The sequence below is a fragment of the Rhinopithecus roxellana genome, chromosome 17, assembly GCF_007565055.1.
Source record: "Rhinopithecus roxellana isolate Shanxi Qingling chromosome 17, ASM756505v1, whole genome shotgun sequence".
Taxonomy (NCBI): Eukaryota; Metazoa; Chordata; class Mammalia; order Primates; family Cercopithecidae; genus Rhinopithecus; species Rhinopithecus roxellana.
Genome location: NC_044565.1, coordinates 34,712,094 through 34,733,636, shown reverse-complemented (window position 1 = coordinate 34,733,636; position 21,543 = coordinate 34,712,094). Strand labels below are relative to the sequence as shown.

General features: G+C 37.3%; 1 protein-coding gene across 7 annotated transcripts in view; it reads left to right on the top strand.

Annotated features, from left to right (window-relative positions):
* Window positions 1–21,543, top strand: part of MEIS1 (Meis homeobox 1) — a 139,586-nt gene that overhangs the window by 97,740 nt on the left and 20,303 nt on the right. For all 7 annotated transcript variants that reach the window (XM_030921493.1, XM_030921497.1, XM_030921492.1 and 4 more), the window contains one exon: window positions 16,267–16,343. In XM_030921493.1, the coding sequence (XP_030777353.1) occupies window positions 16,267–16,343 (77 nt within the window). The remainder of the gene's footprint in view (window positions 1–16,266; window positions 16,344–21,543) is intronic.

Here is a 21,543-nt window from a genome sequence, read left to right as displayed (position 1 = left end):
ACACAATGCATAAAGGAGAGGGTCATTTCTAGGACAGATAATTGAACATTAATACTCGCTGACATTGTCGAAGGAATGATATGTCAACCTGACAGGGCCTATGTGCTTACATCTGCTGACTGGCTGCAGACGAAGGCCCTGTGTGTCGGGATGAGACCCCAAGCCTGACTGCAGCAGGGCCAAGGATGCGGCAGCCGTTAATCATGAGCTGCCATCTTGAGCCAAGATAGTGTCTGTAAAATCACTCAACATCCTATGTGTGGCTGGCAAGTTCCATCTGTTGTATACTAGAATTTGGTAGGTATGGCTCTCAGTTTAAAATAAAAAAAAATCATTGCAGACTTTTGGTTTGCATCATTTAACCAGAATTTTGGGTGGCCTAGATGTCCTTTGCATGTATTTCTTTCTTTTTTTCTGAAACTAGTTATAACCAGTTTTAGTGGCTGAAAGGGAGTTTCTGAGGTGGTGTGTCTTCTGTTCCTATGGGAATTTGTTTTGATGAGTTTCTGGTTTCCTGATTTACCATAGATAGTCAGTATAATGGAGAAATCCAACAAGAATTAAACTGAAGTTACTTGCTGTGATTTATTTTTTTGATTCTTTACAAAATATTAAACCCTGTAGGCAGATTTTTGAACAGGGAAAAAGAGGTCTATGCAATTATTTTCTTATCCCTGAAATCACTTGAACAGCACTTTCCACCCTCGTTTATCATAAATCTTTAGTGAGTTAATTCTGTTGCTGCAGTATTTCCACAGCCAACACTTTACTGAGCATTTATCCTTTCAGAGAAAAAAAAACACACATGGAACAATCACGAGGCCCTCTGACACCCCAATTGTGCCTTCTTAAAATAGGGGTAAACACTCTGGCAGTACTCAGTGTGGGTTTCCACTGCATAAAATGTTATAAAATAGGGCCCCTGAGAGCATCCATTATCACATATTGGTTAACATCACAGATTTTTAAAATCCCAGTTGCCTTGGTGCCATGAAAAAAAAAAAAAAAAAAAAGCTTTCATCTGTAAAATCTAGTTTCCCTTTGTTATTAAAATAAATGAAGCCATTAAACAAAATATATGCATGTAATAGTCAAGTTCATCATTTGGCATCATCAAAATGATGGAATTTTGCATTTTTAAAAATTGGTGTTGCCATCTTAGCGGGTTTGATGTGAGCTACAGAATCCAAATGTGCTGGAGGCTTCTGAAACTGTATGACATGACATATATTTCTCTCTTTTGTCTGCATATATGTGTATATTTATTTATCTGGTGCTCCTTTAACAAAAAGTAGAATTCTGTTTAAGAGAGCTAAAAAAGAAGACAACTTTTTTTAAATCCAAAATCCTGCAATCAAATGAATTAATTATAACTATTGATGAGCTTGTATTGTGACTGTGCTAGAATTGAAATAATTTCCAAATACTTTATTTCCAAAGGTTTGTTTTTAATTACAGCAGCATTTGGTTGGCATGCAAGGGCGAGTTCTCACTCTTGATCTATCCTAGCTGCAGCTCAGGCCAAAAGATCCTCTGCTCCCTTTTCTCGAGAGCACACTTTTCTGCCAAATGTGGTGCTCGTCCCCTGCCAAAGAAGGTGGGCGAATTGCCACTTCTGACTTCCAACCATCAAAAGACAAAGGCTCTCAACATTCCTAAGTCCACTGAGCCAGAATGAGCCTCATACCTTGAAGGATCCAGATTATTATTGATTATTTTTCCCCCATAGACTTTATAATATAGAATATTTTCTCAGTGCCTCAGTCAGTCCCCAAGGGCGATTTAGGCACTTACAGCAATGTGTGACCCCCTTGAAGGCCAGTGGAGGGTCATTGAAATGTCCTTGCTCATCTGTCTGAGGCCTGAGCACATCTATACTGCCAGTGTCACCTCTGTATATTGCTTTTATAGTGTCTTTTTTTTAACACTCTTTAAGTAAGAACCTAGTAATTATTTATTTACTTCTGTGAAGTTCAAATAAACTCAAGAGGAGTCGTAGCTAAGCATAAAACATCTAATAGGGAAAACATAGCCTCCTTTCCTTTTAATGGGACCCACTGCGTAATTTGTGGAGAATGTGTAAATTCTCCTCGTAAATTGTGCAGGGCTTCTTAAAAATATTTCAAGATGGCGACAGCAGTACCTTAAGCCAAGTATGGGGCCCGTCTATGAGGCGGTCCCTGCGTCACTTACAGGCAGCACACCCATGAAGCTGCCCTGCCTTCAGAGATCTTGGAAGCGAGTTTGTCCAAATAAAGAGAATTACAAGAAAACATTAAAACCTAATTTAACAGTAAAAATAAATGTAGAATTATCACCTAGTCATATCTTCTTCCCTGCAAATTGAGAACTGTCTGTATTTTACGTATTTTTACATAGATTAGCCCAACCTTAAGAGTCATCTCAGATTCAGCTACTGTTTACTAGTCTCTAAATGTATGCCAGACACTATGCTAAGCAATTTGATGCATGTTGTCTCATTTGACTGCCACCAGCATGGTTATCCTTATTTTACCAATGAGGAAGCAAGGCTTGGAGAACTGAATGTTGATCAAGGTCATACAGTTACTGTGGGTTCTAAGGGCTTAACTTTAATTGTCTAACTAAATTGATACACCAACTGCACCTCTTAAAATCAATTTTTTGGCGGGGTGCAGTGGCTGACACCTGTAATCCCAGCACTTTGGAAGGCCAAGGTGGGCAAATTACGAGGTCAGGGGTTTGAGACCAGCCTGTCCAACATGATGAAACCCCGTCTCTACTCAAAATACAAAAAATAGCCGGTCATGGTGGAGCATGCTTGTAGTCCCAGCTACTTGGGAGGCAGGAGGATTGCTTGAACCTAGGAGGCAGAGGTTGCAGTGAGCCGAGATTGTACCACTGCGCTCCAGCCTGGGCAACAGAGTGAGACTCTGTCTCAAAAAAAAAAAAAAAAAAAAAAAAAAAAACCTTTTAAAATGTTTTCCTTTAGATTTGCCATTTGTAAATGTGTAACCATATCACTGAAGCATGAATGGACTTCATGACCACACTCCTGGGCTAAACGGGCTGGTGACTCTCCACATAGGCCTAAGTTCTCTTACGAACTCACTTAGGAAGGGGGAAAACTAGCCCCTTCTTTTTGTAATTAGCAACCTTAAGTCACAAGTGGAATGGCAAAGAAAAACACATTAAATTAAGCAAAATTATATCTAGTTGTTTCAAAGAGGAACAAACGAATCAGTCCTTACTGCGTAAGGACATTTCTTTCCCAAAGCATGTTTTAGAAGGGGCAAATGCCACTGTTTAAGACTTTTTGGCATTACCAGTAATATTATGTATATAAGTTTGTTAGGAATTACGGCAGCTAATTTAAAAGGTGATGGTTTTGTTTGATTTTAGTTTAAGTTTTAATTTAGTTCTTTGTTTCATCCTGGGCAGTACATGTTTACACATTAAAACAGAGGCTGGGTCAACTAATTCACAGTAGGTTTCTGACAGATGAAGCTACAGCTTTTTATTTTATCATTAACAAGATAAACTTTGAGCTTCAGTAGAGTGTAAAGACAACTAGATAAAGAAGTAGGAGGCCTTAGGGCCAGCAACTTCCCAGCCACGTAACCCTGTATAACTTGCCATGTGTCCACTCTGAATTTTGTTTTCTCTTCTATAGAATGAGGGCAACATTACCTGTTCTAACTTCACTAGTAATTGTGAGGTTCAAACTTGGCACAATATAATAAAACCTCTTTGAAAATGTAAAGCTGTATAGAAATATAAGGGATCACCCTTCTCAAAGTCTTAAAAAAAAAAAAAAAAGAGCCAAAACTATTCTTCAAGTTAACTTTGGTGACGTATCTTTATTTTTGCCAACTTATCTCACAGTCTTGTTGGTGACAGGTCCAGCCTTCTCCCACTCATCTAAGATATTCCGTGAACATTTGTGATAACCCTACAGAAATAAGTCCACATCTGTGCCAGCATCCCCACCTCCCTGCCCCCAGCCCAGTTGGATTTAACAAGGAAAGCGTACTTTGGGAAACAAATACGCTGGATCTGCCCAAATTTTTACTAAGACTCTTCCCTCGTCTATAATCCACTCTGGAGACAGACAGTGAATTCATGTCAATAAATGCTTTCAGGAGTTGGAAAGGGTTTGCTTAAGAAGGTTCATAAAGATAAAGGTAATCTGATCACTAAAACAATCTAAAGTTTTCAGATTTTGTTTTTCTTCTTAAGGGGAAATTCCCTTTAGTTTGATTGCAAGATAAGAGTTTTGTTGTTAACCAAGATAAAATATAGTGCTGAATAATCTCTGAAATTAAAAACTGAAGTGCATGGTACACAGAATAGAGAAAATTAAAGAGCTTAGACTACAATGGATAAAGGGAAAAGAGTTTTCATGAAAATTAGCTTAGTAAAGGTAAATTGCATTTGAATCTTAACTTCAGATCTGGGTGCTCTGCTATTTGGCATATGTTGAATTGATAATGCCTGTGTGTTAAAGAATTCTCGTTATTTCTTTTGCCTCTCTCACAGCTTATAAAAATGCAAGCAGACCCATCTAATGAATATTAATAGGAGTGATGTCTAGATAACACATAAACCCGGGATCTGTGGACTTTGGATGGAGTAGTCAGAGAGGATTTCTGTGGCTTTATTTAATACCAAATTTACATACTTTTAAAGGATAAACATCATCTTAATATTTTAATATCAATATTCCAAAGTGGAGATTTTAGTCAAATAAAAAGCTTAATTTTGTCTTCCCAAACATTATGTTCACCAGGGTCTGCATTTTAAGAGACAGGAAACTGTTAGCTAAAAAAGAAATTAACTTAATCCCCCTTCATTAAGTTCCAGTCTTTTTTTGTTACTTAGAGACAAGTAATAATTATACCCGTAGCAATGCAAAGCATGTTTTACACTTTTGTTATACAAAAGAACTGCGGTTGTTAAGGTGACAGCAAAAGAAAATGAGAACATTGATAAATACTGATTTTTTTTCCCCTTAAATTTTCTCTGACTCTTGAAAATAAATTTCACTCAGGTGTCTGAGAGGCCTTTTAATTCATTAACTGCAAAAATCTACACATGTGATTTTAGAAAATGTCAATCAACTTGCTAAACAATATTTTCCCAGCTAAGGTTATAAACAGCAGCTAAGTGGGTGGAAAACGTCTAAAACGACTATACATACCAGTTCTTTTATAGTGCATAAAAAGTGGGCATTTTATTTTCAAGTTGGTATCTTTGGGATGGAACTTTTAGCAAGCACACAGTACATCTCAGCAGTGTATATTATTTAAAATGCATTCTCTCTCTCTCTGGCATTGTGAAGACTTTTAAAATTTTTGCTTTGCAAAGGGGGGAAATCATTAAAATGTGGTTTGTACCATTACATTCCATTATTTGTCATCTTTATGGCTATTCTATAGTTTTCATTGACCTTTAATGGTAAGTTTGGTCAGGAGAGGTGAGCAGGAATGTTCACATACTTGGCTGCGGGTGCTGCTTGAGAGTGTCTGTTAGCTGGGCTTCAATCCACGTCCCTGTAGATTTTAATGTCCCTACAGACTGCTGGCAGCCTGCTTCCAGCTGTGGCAGGCATGATGCAGTGAATTGCTTTTGAATGTTCTTTACTCAAATAGGCAGTAATTACAAGCTTAAAGAGGTTTAGTGGTCCAGTAAACTACATAATCACCCCTGAATTAGCCTGGGCTCATCAGTTGCAGTCCAGCAAGCTCCAGTCTGCTGTTTGTATGCAGTCTTGATCACATAGCAACCTGATCAGCAGGTGTGGAGCAGCCAGAGTCCCCCATAAACACAACTGTCTACTGGGGACAATGATCTCTAATGAGATGAGGCTACACCATCACTGTAATTTAAGTGGGAAAATTAGCACTAGAGAATGAGTACCAGTTCCAGGGGTCTTTAGTCACATTGGGAGCAGCACGAATTCTCCATCTCATTCTCCCTGTCTCTATATTTCTTGCTCTCAAAAATATCTCCTCACCAAATGTACCATTTGGCTTCTAACTTATGGATAATCTATTTTTTAGACAAGTTTTCCTGAATATTTAATGCTAGACAGGGCATGTGTAAAGGCAATAATGATTACTGTCAACAGATTCATTCCAAAATGGCATCGTAGTATTTCATCTTCCTTGTCTTTCTACTTAATGGTTTCAAAGTCCTTTCTCTTTGATTTTTAAAGTGGAAAAGTGTTCTTCAGGCTGGTGTTAGGTCTCCTTTTAGCTGACATGCTCTCTGAAATTGTAGAGATGGCTGTACGTAGTTTGAAAAGGATCCTTACTTTATTGGAGTTTGTTGTATACATCAGCCATTAACGTTCTTTTCAGAAAAGTGGTCCAGTATAGTGTGCTGTGTTTTTGTTGTACATGTTGAAGTGAAATTCTTGGGGAAAAGCCTGCATGTTGAAACAGTCTTCTTTATCCTTTCTTCTGTCCTGTGCAAAGATACAGAACTTGAATTTTGTTACATTCAAGTTAGAGAGTAGGAAGGCAATTTTGTCACAAATAAACCCAGGAACAACATAGAGTGAATTTGGGAGAAACTTTGGGGGAAATTATAAATTGATGCTAAGAAAGAAAAGCAAAATAACAGTAATTAAAAGCATAGACTGTGCAATTGACTACTTAGAGTCAAATCCCAGCTCTGTTTTACTTGCGAGTAAATTAGATTCTGAGCCTCAGTGTCCTCTGTAAAATAAAAGTAAGAGTACTTATCTCAGAGACTTGTTTTAAGGATTAAATGAGTAAATACCTAAAGCACTGAGAATGCTGCCTGACATACAGTAAACATTATATAAATGCCAGGTAAATAAAGTGAGCAAAATCTGGACTAGGCACACTACTGTTCTGGGATTTGTTGAACTAAGTGAGAAGGATGAATAATTGTTGAAATGGAGCTGCTAGTTTTGTGTTTATCTGAAGTCATCTACACACAAATGCAGGCTGAGGAATTTTAGTCATCTCTAACTTTAATAACATTCATTCACACAAATATTTATTAGGCACAGAACTGGTAGCTGCATCATGACTGGGAATAGCATTCATGTGTTTTTATTAGTAGTCTACTAAAATGAAATGATTGTGAATGTCATTTAACTCATGTTTGATTAAGAATCACATAATAAACAAAAGTAATTGGCGAAACACACACCCCAATTTGTTTCCAACCCCGATTTGTTTCAAAGCAGACAATTGAAGGCATTTTGTTGCTTAGAGGAAATAGTAGGCATTTGATTCTATGATCCTTAAAAGAGTTTTTGTTTGTTTGTTTGTTTTTTATGGAGTCTCACTCTGTCACCCCGGGTGGAGCGCAGTGGCGCGATCTCAGCTCACTGCAACCTCCACCTCCTGGGTTCAAGCGATTCTCCTGCCTCAGCCTCCCAAGTAGCTGGGACTACAGGCGTATGCCACCATGCCCAGCTAATTTTTTGTATTTTTAGTAGAGACGGGGTTTCACTGTGTTAGCCAGGATTGTCTTGATCTCCTGACCTTATGATCCACCTGCCTCAGCCTCCCAAAGTGCTGGTATTACAGGCCTGGGCCACCGTGCCTGGCCAAAAGTGTTCTTGTATATAATCTACTATCATTCCTGTATTTATAAGCAATGCTACAAGCATTAATAAAGTGATGTGCTCACACACTGGGGCCTATCATGGGGAGGGGGGAGGAGGGAGGGATTGCACTGGGGAGTTATACATGATATAAATGATGAATTGATGGGTGCTGACGAGTTGATGGGTGCAGCACACCAACATGGCATAAGTATACATATGTAACAAACCTGCACGTTATGCACATGTACCCTAGAACTTAAAGTATAATAAAAATAAATAAATAAATAAATAAAGTGATGTGCATGTGAGTTTCCACTGAGTTTTCTGACTTACAGCAAGATTGACTATTCCTTCCATTAGCAGAACTGAGTTGTAGAAATAAAAGGTACACACACACATACATTAAGATAGTAGTTTTTTTTTTTTTCATGTAACAAGTAATAATCGTCATATATATTCATGATTAACTCATCAGGAGTCAGTGGGATTTCTTCACCTATTATATAAAAGACAAAATCATTTGGAAGTGAATTTTCTCAACTTGTATGGTATCACCAAGTTTCAAATTCCAGCTCTGCTACTTACCAGCTGTGTGAACTTGAGAATGTCGGTTGTCCTTTCTGTGCTCGAGTCTCCTCATCTATCAAATGGGTCTAGCGGCTGTTAACTACCTCGGAAGGCTTTTGTGAGGAGTCATACAAGTGAAGGATCTGGAACAGCGCCTGGCACATTCTCACTTCCTGATATATGTTACGATTACTCCTTCTTCCACTCTTATTAATACTGCTAAGCTACTATTAATAAAGTTCCTTTGGCTGGATGCTGGAAGGAGAACATGGGCCAAGGTTCTGATGAACTAACTTTCCCTGACAGCCCCCTCCCATCCCCTTCTGCCTGCCTCCCAGGCAGAAGCAGTGGATATTCAGGTAGGAGTGGAGGGGCAGGGAAATGGCAACTCTTTCCTCTCTGTTCACCGTGATTAATAACTTTGTTCATGCTCCCTTATAATAAATTTTTGGTTAAAAAGGGGAATGGAGAAATAAGAAACAAGCGGTACTGGGAGTGTAGCCAAGTGGAGAAACTCAGGGTAGGACAGACCTGGCACCAGCACTAAGTAACTGTGAGCCCTTGGCGTGTGTTTGACCTGGTCAACCCTCAGCTTCTTCATCTGTGAAAAGGAGCTAAGCACAGCCTTTACTCAGGGGGTTCACCAAGAGTACATGAAATAATGCCTGCAATGCATTTGTTGTACTGATAAATAATGAGTTCGAATGAGCTGTTATTTAAAACGATTCAAAAATGACACTTCAAAGTGAAGCATGAGTTTTCTCCCTTATCTACTCCCATGGGCCTCCTGTCCTGTTTTTGTTTTGTTTTGTTTTTTGTTTTTTGAGACGTCTGTTGCACAGGCTGGAGTGCAATGGTGTGATCTTGGCTCACTGCAACCCCCACCTCCTGGGTTCAAGTGATTCTCCTGCCTCAGCCTCCTGAGTAGATTGGATTAGAGACACCTGCCATCACGCCTGGCTAATTTTTGTACTTTTAGTAGAGATGGGGTTTCCTCATGTTGGCCAAGTCCTGACCTCAAGTGATCCACCCACCTTGGCCTCCCAAAGTGCTGGGATTATAGGTGTGAGCCACTGCACCTGGCCCTGTTTTCCTTAATGGCCATTTTTGTATTTCCTCTTATAAGCATGGTCTTCTACTGAGAGAATCAATATTCAGAGGATTCATTAATAGTTGTTCAACATAATTTTAGCATCCTTCATGAATGTTAATCCATTTAGGAAGAGGATATAAGTAATCACTAATTTGGAGTCTAAATTGTATGTCTTAAATGTATATGCTTTTAAATATTTCTGTAACATATGTGTGGCTAACGAAGAATATATCTAAAACATTATTTTATAAATTTGTAAGCAACTTTTAAAACAATTCCAAATACAAAAGACTATGCAGTTCCTTAATATAAGTATCTGTCTTCTTTGTTTAGTGTTTTTGTTTTCTATTTAATTGATATTTAGAAGAAATTAAAAGATCAGATAAGTGAGTCAGGCAGGGCATTTTAGTATTGGCCTCTTATAATTGACTATAAAACAATGTTCTTACTACTGTGTATTATAAATATAGTCTCATTAGTACAAAAAACAAAGATTGTTATGAAACATTATCCAGTGTTCTACTTTTCCTTCCACACCTATGTCATTTTCATGTGCTGAGGTCACATTTATACATTCCTACCTGACACCTCCACTGGCAACTTTTTTTAACTGCTGTTGGATATACAGAAATCAGAGAGATTGTCCGCAAAACGACTCGACTGGGCCCCAGAAAAAACAAATGCTAAACAAAAAATGGAGCCCATTTAGTCTGAGCAACTAGGCAATCTAGGAGTGTTGGTGGAGAATGAAGAAAGCAGGTGGAAATCCTATGACTCTACTGATGATGCTCCAAACGTTTCTGGCTTCTTAGCCAGTCCCAACACCACCCTTCCTTCTTTTGATTCCAGCATGTGCGAGGATGCAGGACTCAACTGCTATGCATTCAGGCTATGTTCTGCGACTGCACGGTGCACTGCTTTTGTAATGCAAATAGGAGGCACAAAGTGTCTCTTTGATAATGTGCAGTCAGAAGACAAAAAAGCATTCACTGAAACAGTAAAACTAATTCATAAAGCTGAAAGACAATAGGGAAGCATTATGGATTTTTTTTAAAGGAAAAAAGTATCCTAGATCAATGTAATTGTCACAGTGTAAGCTATTCACAGTCAATGCATAAGGGGAAAATGGCTGCAAGTTTATTTAAAGTGGGATAAGTTTTTATAGGCAAAAAACCATTATGTTAAACAAATATAAATACATTTGGTTAACAACTTTTTGCTTAGTCTCTTAGAAGTCAACTATATAGCTGGTTATTTTCATTTAGATCCACAGTATTCCCTTAGTGACAAAAACTCAGTAGAAGTTTTAAAAGAGCACAGAGATCTAATAGTTAAAAACCATATGGTAGATTTTTTTTGTCTTTAAAGGGAGTATCTCCCCATCACATACCAGAGTTTAGCTCAAGGTCAACTTATATTAATGCATTAAACTTAGCTGTGGAGGAGGCAAAGGGCTGGAGGAAAAAGGATAAAAGAAGTTCCAAAATTGTTCTTCCAACATATTCAGCCAAGCAACAGAACATTGACTTGATAAGGCTTATATTGGACAGTTGCCATAATTCCTCCTGTTAGATCAGCTCCTCCGGTACCTATTCCCATACCTTTTAAAGTATAGCATGTAACATTTTGCTTGAAAATTGCTTCTACCTCTATTGCTTTGTTATAGCCGCTTTGCAGTTTTGGTATAGAGGCAGTTCTGTGTCACAAGAAATTACTAATCAGAGGCTTGAGAAGGGGCAGTGTAGCCTTCCCTTATCTCACCGGCAACCTCTGTACAGGATTATTTTCAAATTTTCTGCTGCCATTACAATGTGCTGTTAGAGTGGCCAAGGTGGTGAGGGAGGGGATGTTATTGAAACTTGGTTACCAGGGTAGATAAGATAAACTTCATCACTCTCTTGGCATCCACATTTGTAGCCAAGGGTGGTAATTTTGATGAAAGAAGTACATTTGTTCAAAGATATTGTTAAGACGTGAGGCTGGATATTTTCTAACTGCATTCTACAGAGTCTCTCTCTTCCCCATTGATGCTCATCCGAAATGCTCTGCTTGATTGTTTCAATAAACACACTTTCTCTCAATGTATTATAAACTTGTAAATACCAGATAACCAACTTAAAACCCCCTTCCAGTCCCAGTCTCAAGAAATAACACTGGAATTATGCAGACATAACTTTCTTGAGAAAGTCGCCATTTTCTGTCACTTTCTAGCCTTTGAGTCTGGTAAAATGACAGCTCAGACTTAACTTTTACATAAGCTATTTTTAGATTTTTCTCAGACATCCTTTAACTGTTTCTTTTATACAGGATCCTACCCTAGGGATCATTTTATTCTTTGATTGGGTCATTAAGCAATCACTCTATACTGGTTCATTATTGGAAGTCACTGCAAGATCCAGAAACACATGAAGAGTGGCAAGCAGTTTATATTTCAGCAAGAGATTTATGCTAGAAAGGAGAAGTCAAGGTGTTGACAATTGAAATAAGGATGATCATTTCATGAGTTATTCCCTTTAGCTGGGGTTCCACTGTCCACAAGCCACTTAGTTTCCCCTTGAGGTCAGCATCTCTTCTCTCTGCAGCCAAACCAGCGTAATACACGTGTGCAGGTTTAATGCTGGAAGGGAGGGGCCAGCTTTACCCATACATAATCACTGTTTTATGGCTTTCACTCATTCCTGAGGTGTTAATGCAGATCAAATGGGAAACACTCCAGAAAGAACCCTTGCAGCTACTGCATTGCCTAGCTCTCCCCTCTCAATCGTTAATTCTTATTGTAAGATCTAAAGGTAATTTTGTTTGCTCTCTTAATGTGTTGCAGTTCTCCCAGTGGCCCTTGCATATCCTTTCTCAAATTCCCATCTTGATCAATTGTTTGCAAATAATTAAGCTTTTAAGAGATAATAGCATAAGGCTAATGTACACAACAAAGGTGAGGTCTCCCTCACTGTCTATGGGACTGTGGTCAAATTTGCTTTGATATCCCGAAGTGATTAGGTTGATTGGTATATCTGGGAAGTGCCATCCGTCTTTCCTTCACAAGAACCTACTGATCTTTCTTAAACTGTGTCCTTGAGATGCAATAACAGCAAAGGTGTTTGGGAGAATGGCAAGGAGTGACATAGACCTTTAGTTGCAAAGGTTTGGAATGTATTTCCCATTTTCTCCCTAAAAATGGCACTTCTCAGAGATTACTGTTTATCTCTTTTGCAAAATGATGTCTGCCTTTGCCCATTGCATGGCCTCACTAGCCCTGTGGGTAGAAGGCAACAGGGCTTTGAATGTTTTTTTCAGCAGCCATGCCTGTGGCATGCTGGGTTTTTGTCAAGTCATTTTTTTTTACGTGTACGAAAGAATAACTCATACTGTCCACAAAAAGCTTATTTAGTAAAGATGCATAGGATTTAAGATATTGAAATGTATTGGGTTTCAGTTTAAAAGCCTACTTCTTTGTGAATTTTTGGCTGGCTAAGGATTAGCTACATGAAGTCATGGCTTTCATGTGATTCTAGCAATTATAGACTTTTTTTCAGGGAATTGAAAGTTTGTGGGACACTAAGGCCAAGAACTATGAGAAAAAGAAAAACATTCAGTTGACCTACCATAGACAAGGGTTTAGGAATTTTGTTGATACCTTTTTCTCCTCTTAACAATGGCCAGATTATTGTGACATTTAATTTGTCCAATCTCATTCATTTCTATTAAAAAAAATTTATATCCCAAACAACTGAAAATTTCTTAGTGGAGACAGAGTGCTGTGCCTCCATAGCTTGAGGCTGCCTAGGAATTATGCTGCACGAAATTAGACACAGTTTGTTCCAATTACTTAAAATCAGATCACATGAAAAGTGACAGAGGAATAAAAGGGTAGAACTTTCTAATTTCATGATATTTAAATTATAAAATCAGAAACTACATGATTTGAAGAAACAACCGAAATTTGCACTGAAATTTTGAGAGCCATATTACTACCCTTTGAAGCTTTAGTAATCCGGGTAATGGTAATGATTCAAAGAGAATTTTTCTGACACCACTTGCATAAATAAAATGTGAATTCCATTTGCTTTGTAAGAACGTTTATAAAACTTGCTCACAAACAGGCATGCAAAAGTACTCTTGAAAATACAGGAAAATAAATTACTATGACAATTTTCAATTTTCAAAGTAACTAAAGATAAATGGTATAAATAATAATTTTTATCCAGTTCTGGTCACAATATTAAGACACAACTAAGAAGACAGGGCAAAAAGTTTTGCCATCTGGCTATACTAAAGAGGGACTGTTGACATATTTATTAATTCTATTAAAAATCCCTGAAAGTGATTCTGTAAGACCTGGACAACTGTCAGCAAATATATTTTACAGAAAATGTTATAGATTGGAAGTTGCTTGTGTACTTCAGTGTACAACTTTATATGGCACATAGTGCCAATGGTGGGATGCTAATATTTGCATATTTCAAAATTGAGCTTGTCTTCTGGCATTGCAATACTGTAAGAACTGCTAGCCTGGGTAATCTTTAACCTCAATAGATCTTAGAACTCTGGATGACAAAATTGAGGATAAGAAAAGTTGTCTGTAGTTCAAAGTCCCATAGTTAATGAGTGGCAGCATCATTTATACAGTCTGATAGAGTCACTTATATTATGTACAATTCTTCAACTAGTATAGACATAGAACTACTGCATATCAAGCTATAATTCAGCGTTCTATCCGTGGGATAAGAAATTCATTTGGTTTGTACTGTGTGCCAAACCTTTGTACAGTGGGAGTTATGTTTTAAACCTTAGGGTAATGGATTGCTTCGAGCTCAGTAGCCAGTTGTGAGACTTTGGTTGCAATGGCTGGCATTCTGTTCAGTAACACCAATGTCACTCATGATCTTAGCCTATTATGAGGTTTATATACCTGTATTTGAAGGAAGTGGATAGACATCACTTTTGTGAATGAAGCAACAAAAGTAGTGTCATGGATCTTAAATTGAATTGCTTCTGCTTTATGATACGTTTTGATGTTGCCTCTGAGTGGAGAGTGTCTTTCATGGCATGGTACAGCCATTCCTTTGTTCCACAAATATTTAGTGATTTTCTGTTATGTCCCAGTTTGGACTTTGAGCAAGGATAGAGAGAAAGCAAGGCAATGGGTTTAGTAGCATTGGTAGATGAATGGGAAAAGACACACCAACAAGGAAATAAATAATTAAAGCAGGTGCTTCAGAGAGAGATGCTTGCTATTAGGGAAATAAGAAAAAGATGAATGTGAGCGTGATAAGGCGGGGTGCTGGGCGGTGGGGAGAGTAAAGCTGAACATTTGAGCTGAGAGCTGAAAGTGACATTGGAATAAGAACCTGAGTGATGGGAAAAGCTGATGGTGTTAGGAAAACAGAAAGAAGGATGGTGTGGCTGCGTAGAGGAGTAGGAAGTGGGTGAGAAGAAGGTGTCAAAATCTGAGAGGTGGGCAGGGCTGGATGGTGGCAGGCCTTGCAGGCCATGGTAACCAGTCTGAAGGTTATTTCACAGGAGACATGAATGAGGATTATGAAAGGCATCTGCTATATCCTTTGGTCATGGTGAGGCTTAGGCACTGGAAGGGAAGCAGGAAATATTACTGACTTATGTCTGCCTCTGGCCATCTCTTCCCCTGGCCAGTTTCCTCACCTGTAAAACAGAATGGATGATAGATTCCATTTATGTTACTCAAAGGGATATAATGGGGATTAATTACCATCCTGTCTGTAATATACTTGGAGCTCTTTAGAGAAAGGCACTATATTCCATGAAAGCAAAGCCTTATTCTAATTGTGTATTTATTGATTAAGTGACAATCATAAACAATGCTTATGGGAAAAATTGTGATCTCTCTGCTGTTCACAAACACATCCCCTGTGTATAGAGCATATTTAAACTTACATATAAGAGTACTGACGTGGTCATTAGCAAGCCTTTTTAGCATCTAATCAGACATTATTAATTAAATTAAAAGCTACGTTAATTAGCATTCAATAGACCAGAATTTAGTTTCAATGGCACAGATAGTTAAATTAAGGGTTGGGGGTGCCCTTTTCCATTCATATGAGGGTTTCCATTCAATAGAGGGTTGACTCTCAGAAGAATTTTATCTTGGGATAATTTATTGAGATGTGGTGTTTCAAGCAAGCTAATGTCTCTGTAGATGGAAACCACATCCTCAGCTCCCCCTCTAAGCTTTAGAAATATGTATTTCAAATTTAGATGTATTTGATTAGTGAACAGAAAGCATTTGTGCCAAAACTAATTTCAGTAGAATTCCAAACATTCTTACAGGAAGGTATGAATTTCACTTTATGATCTAATCCTATAATACTTTTATCTACTCTGACTCTTGAGGAACATAGCTGGGCTTGTTCTTAGCATGCAAAATATGCTGGTCTTTGACCTTATATTGGCCTGTGTTCAGAATCTCAGCATGTGTTGACATTCAGATATGGAAACCAACATTGGCAATTTTTTTTTTTTTTCTGAAGACTTAAAATGAATTGTGTGTGTGTGTGTGTGTGTGTGTGTTTAATAACACCCACTTTAGTTTTGAGATTTGCATCTGGCAATATGGTGTTTTAGAGGGAGAATGTCACTATGGGGACCGCAGCTGAGATTGTTGGTCCACATGGGTCAACTTTAGAAATTTATGGTTCAATGAATATATTAAATCAGGGCAGTTTACTTTTAGATGGTAACGAATGGCTTGTCCTTATTTTAATCCTATAAAATACAGTGAAGATCATACTAAACTTTCTGTGTTTGCAACAAATAAACCTGTTAAAGGATAAACTCAGTATCAAGGTTCTGCAAGTATCCTAAGTAGCTATTTATACACTTCACTAATCTTTGTAATTGGCTTGTCTTTTACTGCCATTAATTAGATGATGTAGTATTCCATTAATAAGAGTGACACACCTCAGCATTTTTACCTTTAATTATAGACTTCATGAGACACTTAGGCTATTGACAAAATGGCCTAAATATTGCCTGATGCACACATATCTTTTTAATTCTTTTTCAGCACCCGTACCCTTCTGAAGAACAGAAAAAGCAGTTGGCACAAGACACAGGACTCACCATCCTTCAAGTGAACAATTGGTAAGTAATTTGGCTTTGCGTTTACACACAATCTGTTTCCCCCTCTGGCAACCTGCAGCTCATGTTTTGCATTAAGAAGACACACCCAGTTGCCACTGCTCTCCCTGGTGGCTTGTTGATCCAAAAGTGAAAACAAACTGTTGACTGATATGTGAGAACATTTGCTAGTATGGGAAATAAAACATTGTATTGCCTTCTATCTCCTTTATAAGTTGACAATTTTATGCATAGTATAAGTATGTGTGTAATTCATATTCACTATGGCTCTGTCAATGTATCTCTCTCTATGGCTTTTTTCCCCTCCTTCAGGGTAATCGATAGAGTCGTATCGTCCTACTTTCTACAAAACAAGAAAATCCACCATCACATATCAGTCAGGTTTAAATTCATTGAATAAGTAAATTCAGTCAGATTTTGTTAGGGCTATGCATTCAAGGATAGTCTCTCCTTTACTGTTATCTCCCGAATACTGAAAGGAAGAAATTATTTATGTTTCTCTTTGAGGCTATTTCAAACCTGAGGCATCTCAGGACTGTGCAATACTGTTTCTAAACAAAGTGTAAATTCCTGATTTGGGCAAAGCTGAGATTATGTACAAAGTGCCAGCCAACAATATTCTGACTCAATGTACAGCAGTGTGGCAATGAGACTTTGAGAAAGTATGATTTATTACCCTTTGTGAATGTGCTGAAAGCCAGGTTTCATATAATCACCCAGGGCTAGTGTCATATTTGAAGGGTATCGAAATCCAATAGCCTCCAAAAGTAACTGTATCTAATTAATTGTCCTAATATTTTTAGATTAGTGTTTATGATGGGGAAACCTTATCCTCTTTGAAGTAAAATCCAGAAAAGGCCCAAAGCCTGAGCTGGGGAAGGGGAGAACTAGGAATGCCAGTTTGCAGAGAGAAGTATTTCTTTCTATTCAATAAGTGTCAAAGATTAATATTACAGAATCTCTGATTACATGGCCTAATCCATTTTGGTGAATAAATTTGTTCTTGATGTCTATAGCACCTACATTAACAGACCCTTCTCTGTTAGAGAGCCTGGGAGCCTTTGGGAGAGATTTCAAATATATTAAACCCCATTACAGAAAATGTAATTTCTGTCAATATAATCCCATGTATTCTTCAATTTAGTATTTTAGAGATAACAAGCTACTTACAATATATTTGCCTTTGGAGGATTAATTTACAAAGTGCACTATCTGCAAGACACAGACCGACTCACATAAGCATTGCTTGTAAGGGTTATCAATTTCTATGACCTTACTGCAGCCTTGAGAGATCAATTTTTGCAGCCCTTTTCATCAGTGGATGGTAAACCAAGCAAAGGCATACTACATCTAAATGTGTTACTAGGAGTTGTGTGGCTGCTGTGAGGTTTTTTGTTTACCTATTTCTACCTGCTACTGTGTCTTAATTTTCAAGGCTCTTAATACTACATATTGGAACTTTCAAATGGTTCTGGACGACATTATAGGGGAGACCATCAATTTTGCGCACACATCTAAATTCATATACCTGTATTTTAAAACTTAAAGCTGATGTTGGGACAGCTTTAATACAATGGAGGCTGCACCAATGTCCACGTTTCCCTGGGAAGTCTTCCTTTTGCGGCCAAAGGAGTGGCAGGATAAGCTCTCTAGTTAAGAAATGAAAAGTGCTATCATTCAGGGGATCTATCCTGTGAGCCATTTCTCTTCCTCTGCAGGGTTGCTAGCAAACTCCACTCATAAACACAGTTACCGGAGAACAAATCCCAATACAAGTTGCTTACTATGGGTGGACAGCCTTATTATGGGATATTTCCTGTGAATGCAGGAAGAGGAGGGCATTCTTGTGACTTCAAGCAATATATACATATATGTACACACACCGTTTTCTAGATTCTATACACAATCTCTGCCAGAGAGCAATCTTCCTAATCAATGATCATAATTCGACTTTCTCAGTTTTGTAACCAGAAGGGAGAGAAAGGATGTTTAAAAAGTTTTAATTCACACTCTAAAATAATTTTAAATTATATGCAGACTTTACCCTAAATTTGACACTGCTATTCAATTCTGCACAGGTAAATAACTTAAAAATAGCTTTTACTTAGTTATTTGGGACAAAAACACAATTCTGTGCTTAACTGTCATTTTGTGCAGCGTGTGGGTTCTCTCTACTTGTATATATATGGAGTTAGAAGTAGCTTTTCTTGCACCTCAGTGCTTTGCATTTTGCAATTGTTTCAACATTTAACAACTTTGTTTGCTGTAGAAAATGTCCCTCAAGTAACCAAAAGTTGTAAGAGAGATCGTTTTTCTTCATTTTGACAAATAATGACAATACCGTGTTTGATTTGAATTTTTAGTGGTTTATTAATTTTTATGGAAACCTCTTCCTGTTTGTTTTGTTTTGAGATTGAGTCCTGCTCTGTTGCCTGGGCTGGAGTGCAGTGGCTTGAACATGGCTCATGCAACCTCCAACTCCTAGCTCAAGTGATCCTCCTGACTCAGTCTCCCCAGTAGCTGGGAATACAGGCATATGCCACCATGCCCGGTTAATACTTTTTTCTTTTGTATAGGCAGGGGTTTTGCTATGTTGCCCAGGCTGGTCTCTAATTCTGGGGCTCAAGAGATCCACCCACTTTAGCCTTCCAAAGTGCTGGGGTTACAGGCGTGAGCTACTGCACCCAGCTTATAAACATTTTTATAAAAAATGTTTTTTATCTTATCTACACTGAGTATCAGTATGTAGCAGGAAAGTTATTTCCTACTAAAAGTAATAGTTTTGAAAATGTCATCATTAGTATTTCTGCATTTCCCCTTCACTTATTTAAACATCTATGTCTTCCTTCTTGGATTTCTTAAAACTTGTTAACACACATGTACATTTTTGTATGAACTATGAGTCACTGTTGAAATGCAATTCAATAAAATGCTGAAGGGCAGGTTGAGTGTAGATCAGTCATAATTATTGGCAGCAACATAATGTATCAAAATATATAATAGGTAAGCAAAAAATATAAACTCATGTCTAGTTGTTAGAGTGTCATAGAAACCCTGGCTGATGTAGTTTTAAGTTAGGCTTTGACTGAAAAATAGACAAGAAGTTTGCTACATTTTAATGGTTCTTTCACTTCATCACTGAACTAATTTTACATTTCTCTAATTGACACAGTAATATATACTACCTGCCTCAGGTGGCTAAGGCTAAAGCACATGGGATTTGAGGGGAGAAAGGCAAAAGAGAGAACTTAAAAGTAAAACAATAAGACTGATTTGATTAATTAAGAGAACATCTGGACAAAAGAAAGTCTTGTTATAACTCTTATTTTGATCCAATTGTCAGAATAAAAATGGAGAGAAATAATCTTAAAACAGTTGGCATCAGTACTTACAGCATGTGGGCCCTAGGATGGAATGTGAAATTTATTAGATGTGACATTGTAGGCTAAGTCTATGCCAATAAATTTTTTGAGAATTGAGGCAATTATGTAAATAATTTGAGTAAAATATTTTTACATAAATTATCTAAGTAGTTGATGTAACTGCTTGTTTTTTAAAATATCAACCTCCATAACTAGTTGCCTAAATATTTCAATCTAGTACGTTGTGGTAGACTTAGATTTAAAAGTGTAATCGTTTTTGAAACATAATATGCACCATAGATTTATGTATTCTTCCTTCTTTGGTTCCTTGCTCCCAATTATAATTGTATCCAAAAATGATAAATAATAGCATCAGGGGCTTTTGCCTTTTTGCTTTTTTATTGTTGTTGTGATTGTAACAAATATTTGTGTTATAGCAGCAGTGCAAACATTATCAATATGCTAAATGTTTTAGTAATTGAAGTAGCATCATCTTAAATTTTGAGATTAGATGGTTATTTAAACCTTTAAGTGTTTAAGTAGAACTTTACAGAAAACACACATACACACACACAGTCAATACTTGGTTGATTTTCTCCTGAATAGACCAACTTAATTTTTTTATATTGAAAATGTGAGTGTAGAATGGTCAGATAAAAATTCCCTTATACATAATCACACCAATGTTGCAGACCTGGGAATTCCCTATGATGAAAACTTACCTCTTGTGATTGTGTTGTACTTACTGGAGGCCTAAGTCACCTCCTGCCTCAGCAGAGTTTTGGCCTAGGGTGTATTGAATACATTTTACAGTTTCTTTGTTTACTACTCCTCATCCAAACACTTTCCCATTAAGGCCTGATATTAAATGATTATCCCTTTATGCTCTGAGAAGGCAATATGAGTTTTAGGTGCAAAATATATAGTATATGTGAAATACAGTATTTATATATAGAGAAAAATTATTCTCCATCAAGAGGGTATATAAAATTCCAGGTTGCATCCTAGCAGCCAAGATGACACTGTTCAGAACTATCGTACTCTACATTTCTTAGATTTAGTGCTCCTACCAGATTTTCCTAGTTACTTCATTTATTGCTTTCAAAGCTGCAAAGCATTCAGGCATCACTTCCCATTTATTACTAGTGAGAAAAAATGTATGTTATCCTTAGAGATTTATGCCACTGGCAAGTAAAAATGTAAACTTATTTTTTAAAAATAAGATCTCCTTTATTATAATAAACAGATTCAACTGTTAAAGGTCAAGTTTCTTTCTGAGTTATGGTAATAATGTAGCAAATACTTTTACAAATAATCAAAGATTCTATAAATATAGGTACCTGTTTAGATGTAAATGTTAAAACATTCACAAATTATCCTTTCAACTTCTGTGATCTAAAAATCAATAGGGGTCATAGGGTTTCATAGAATTGTTCTGCTTTTTCTTCCAACATAATTTAATAATACATTTTACAGATGTTGTTTGAATATTAGACACAGATTGTTTTGTCAATAAAGCTAAACAGAGGCATGACACAAAAGCAAGGAAAACAGATGTAAAAAAAGAAAAAAACAGTGCACGATGCAAGCAGCTCTGGGTCACTTGTTTGCTATTCAACTACAAAATTAAAGTGCGGGCTGTTTGGTGATTTTCCTTGCGTCTGAACCACCTAGGGATGGAACAGCTTCACACATAGAAAGTAATTGTATTAAGCAGGTGGTTTAACTTTTTCCCTTGAGAATTGTAGTGTAACCTACATTTAAAGTAGACTTCCTAATTGATCAATGGAGTAACAGGTGCGGTATATTAAAAAGAAGAAGGAGAAATACAAATGGAAGAA